General features: G+C 32.6%; 1 protein-coding gene across 1 annotated transcript; it reads right to left on the bottom strand.

The window, feature by feature from the left end:
- Window positions 1–641: 641 nt before the first annotated feature.
- On the bottom strand, window positions 642–1,575 carry LOC114395377 (putative uncharacterized protein DDB_G0283431). Its single transcript, XM_028357138.1, has 2 exons — window positions 1,466–1,575; window positions 642–1,370 (listed from the first exon to the last, which is right to left on the bottom strand). The coding sequence occupies exon 2, from the start codon at window positions 1,347–1,349 to the stop codon at window positions 951–953; it is 399 nt and encodes a 132-aa protein (XP_028212939.1). The 5' UTR covers window positions 1,350–1,370; window positions 1,466–1,575; the 3' UTR covers window positions 642–950.
- Between the last annotated feature and the right edge of the window lie 1,982 nt (window positions 1,576–3,557).

Raw genomic sequence — 3,557 nt, 5'->3', positions numbered from 1 at the left:
TGATTGAGAAAGAAAAACTTGAACCAAAACCAGTAAGAATGTGACCTTACTCTATGAGTGAACGACTAGCTGTGAGTGATAATCTTTGCATAAATCTTTGAATTTTAGAATGAAATGTATAAATGAGGACATGATGAAAAGGCTATAGATTTGGGGAAGAATAGAGAGAAAGTGATGAAAAGCGCGAAATCGACCTCATCATCGTTAAGGACAACTTTGCGGAGGATGAAGGTGATGGTAGTGCCACTGATAAAGGAAAAGAGATTCCAATAGAGGTGTGAAGGTACTCAGGAAAGAGATAGAGGTGGAGAGAAGGATGCAAAGGAAGAAGAGGGTATATTGGGAAACAAAAGGAAAAAATATTGTCCAAAAAAGTCTATTTCTTTAATAGAGGTACCATAGTCATTTAAGTTATTATTACTAGGGGTATACTGGTCATTTTCATTTTCAAAATAAAAATTATAAAACGGATAATAGTATTTAAGATACAATAATTGCTTTTTTAACTTTTTCATGCAGGACCATTTGCCAATATGTTTACGGTAGAAGTTTCCTTATTAATAATGTAAAATAATTTCATATAATTAATATGTTAAAATAAAAATGGTCTTATTCATTTCTAAATCAAATAAGATATTCAATGATAGATAATTAATCAAAATACTTTGCAATTCACTCTCATTGTGTAATCGAGTTCACGTTATCTTTTTCATGATTCACACTAACCAAGGAAACTGACTGACATAATATAAGTAGAGAAATTCAAGGTAAAAAGTGGAGCACATGTAGCACTACTCATAAAAAAGGTTTAAAAAAGATAAAATAAAAGGTAATATTAAAGAAAGATCCTAAAAAGAAAATTCCTTGGTGAAATGCTAACATGTCTTACTTGCAACATAGAATGCAGAATAATTAAAAAGCTAGTCTAGCACTTTGCCCCCTCCTTATGTTTAGGTAAAATGAATCAAATTAATGCTTTTGCATGTTGGGCACATAAGGTTATCCTCAGAGATCATCAGATACATAAGACACTGAGGGCACCCTACTAGCACCAAGGAAGGAGCTTCAGGGTGGTGGTGGCTGTTGTTGTTGTCGCCATTGTTGTTGTTGTTGTTGTCGCCATTGTTGTTATTGTTGTTGTTGTTGTTGTTGTTGTTGATGATGATGATGATGTTGTTGTTGTGATTGTTGTTGTGGTTGTTGTCATCGCCGCCGTTGTTTTTGTTGTTATTTTCGTCTTCATTGTTGTTGTTATTGTTGTCCTCTTGGTTGGGCTCAGTGGACCCACATGAGCTATGTGGTGAAGGTGGTGACACCATTGTTGGAGTGGTTCCATTTCCGCCATTCATGGTTTTCCCAAAGTATGTTACCTGGTTTCACTCAAAGCATTAAATAAAAGAAGCACATAGAAGTTTGAGTTAAGTAAAAAAAAGAAGAAGAAGAAGCAAAATATACATTTATGTACCTCTAGAGACTTGAAAAACAAGGTTTGGCGGAAGGTAATTCAAGTTTTGCAGGAGAAAAAGAGTTGGGTGAAAAGTTCAAAAGAGAGTGGCATGACAAGCTCCAAGACCAAGCAAGTGATTTGTGTTTAAGGGTATGGACCATAGACCATTTTATAAGATGAAAAAGGTGGGGGTTATTGAATGCATATATTTATTTTAGAGTAAAATTTATTTCCCATTCTTCATTTTGCCCCTTCTTTTGGTTGATAATTAATTACCAACATTATTTTATTATGTCTTTAGTATTTAAAAAGGGGTTGAATTTAAGACTAGTAAATGAAATAAAAGGCAATTAGAATACCATGTAATTTGCTCTCTTATTTTTATAATAATTTAATAAGGTTTATATTATATATTTATTTTTCGTATTGATTGAGGATGCTAACTTTTTCACTGAGTATTTATGGTTCGTATTAATCAACCATTAAGACACTGTGACCGTGATATTATATCTTATCAGTTATTAGATGGACCCATTAAATAAGTATGACGTAGCATAGTAAGCCAGATTCATTCAAATATTAATCTTTCAAAGTGAAAAGTCTCACAATTTGGTTTAGTTCGATACTTAAATTCATGCTTAAATATGTTTTTGGTCCTTAAAGTATACCTGAATCTTGCTTTTGATCCCTAATAAAATATTTCTTGGCTTTTCATCCTTGAATTTTTGTCGTTAGGTTTAATCTATTAAGTGTCGAGGTGACATTTGAACTTTTTTAAAAATGATTTATGATAGTTTTTAAAATTTTCAGTATTGATTTAAAAAATTAAATTACAATTTCTAATGGTTTTAAAATTGATAGAATGAACTAAAGAAAAAAGATAAAAACATATATGATTAAAGCAAAAAAAAAAAAACTATTAAATTAGTTAAAATTTCAATTTTTAATTAAAAGTTGGTAACTCATCATCAACACCTCCTTAACACATTCTTATGATTCATCCCAAGTTTTGAGTACTAGGAATACACCATAAGTGTTAGTCGGTGAAAACGACTAACTTTTGTGTATAAAACTTGTATAAATTGTATCAAACTCTCCCAATTTATGGTTATTTTGTAATGTTATAAGTATTTTCTGTTAAGTATAGGTAATAAATACTTAGTATTTTCATTTGGTGTGTTTGATAATCATTTTGCCTCAATTTTAGGTTAATTAGGCAAGCTTTGGAAAAGGCTGTTGTCACCTTCTCGCTAAGCTAATATGTTGGCTTAGCGAGCATCCGCTAAGCATAACACTCCTGGGCTAAGCACGAGGAAGAATCCAGAAGAAGATGAGTTGTACAGGTTCGCTAAGCGCACCGCTTCAGTTCATCTGCTAAGTGAGAAAGGCGCGCTAAGCCAAAAATCACTAACGTGCGGTAAGCGCACGAGCACGAACAAGGCCACCTATTTAAGCCTGAAATCAGATTTTGTAAAGAGAGTTTGGACTGGGATTCAGAGCTTTGTATGTCTAGGGTTTCTAGATGTAGAAGCAAAGACTTTGAGATTGTAGAAGCAAATAATTTTCCTTTGATGTTTTGATGATGCCATATGATCGTGATGATTTGATGTCTTATGGAAATGTGCTTCTCAAGTTGAATTCAAGACAACAATCCGAGAATACAAGATACAACATCAAGAAGATGTCTAGTATTTTAGGAAGGGAATTCCAAATTGAAATAGCAAAAGGTCTGGCTAAGAAATTTAAGTTAAAAAGTCTTTTTCAAGAGATTTACTCTCTGGTAATCGATTACCAGAGGATGTAATCGATTACCAGTGGCCAAAAATGATTTACAACAGCCATTACAAATTTGAATTTAAACTTTACACTGTGTAATCGATTACACATGGATGGTAATCGATTGCCAGCAATTACTAAATGTTATGATTCAAATTTTAAAGCCTGTAATCGATTACACAAGTCTTGTAATCGATTACCAAAGGAGATTTTCAGAAAATTATTTCCAAGAGTCACAACTTTTCAAATGGTTTTTACATGGCCATCAAAGGTCTATTTATATGTGACTTGGAATACGAATTTGCTTAGAGTTTTTCAGAACAAAAAGGTCTTT

This window comes from Glycine soja, chromosome 18 (assembly GCF_004193775.1).
Source record: "Glycine soja cultivar W05 chromosome 18, ASM419377v2, whole genome shotgun sequence".
Classification (NCBI taxonomy): Eukaryota; Viridiplantae; Streptophyta; class Magnoliopsida; order Fabales; family Fabaceae; genus Glycine; species Glycine soja.
The sequence above is the reverse complement of the archived record's forward strand: the minus strand, read 5'-3'. Positions and strand labels throughout refer to the sequence as shown.

Excerpts from the sequence above, each read along its gene's own strand:
- LOC114395377 (XM_028357138.1), bottom strand. The coding sequence starts at position 1,349 with ATGAATGGCGGAAATGGAACCACTCCAACAATGGTGTCACCACCTTCA.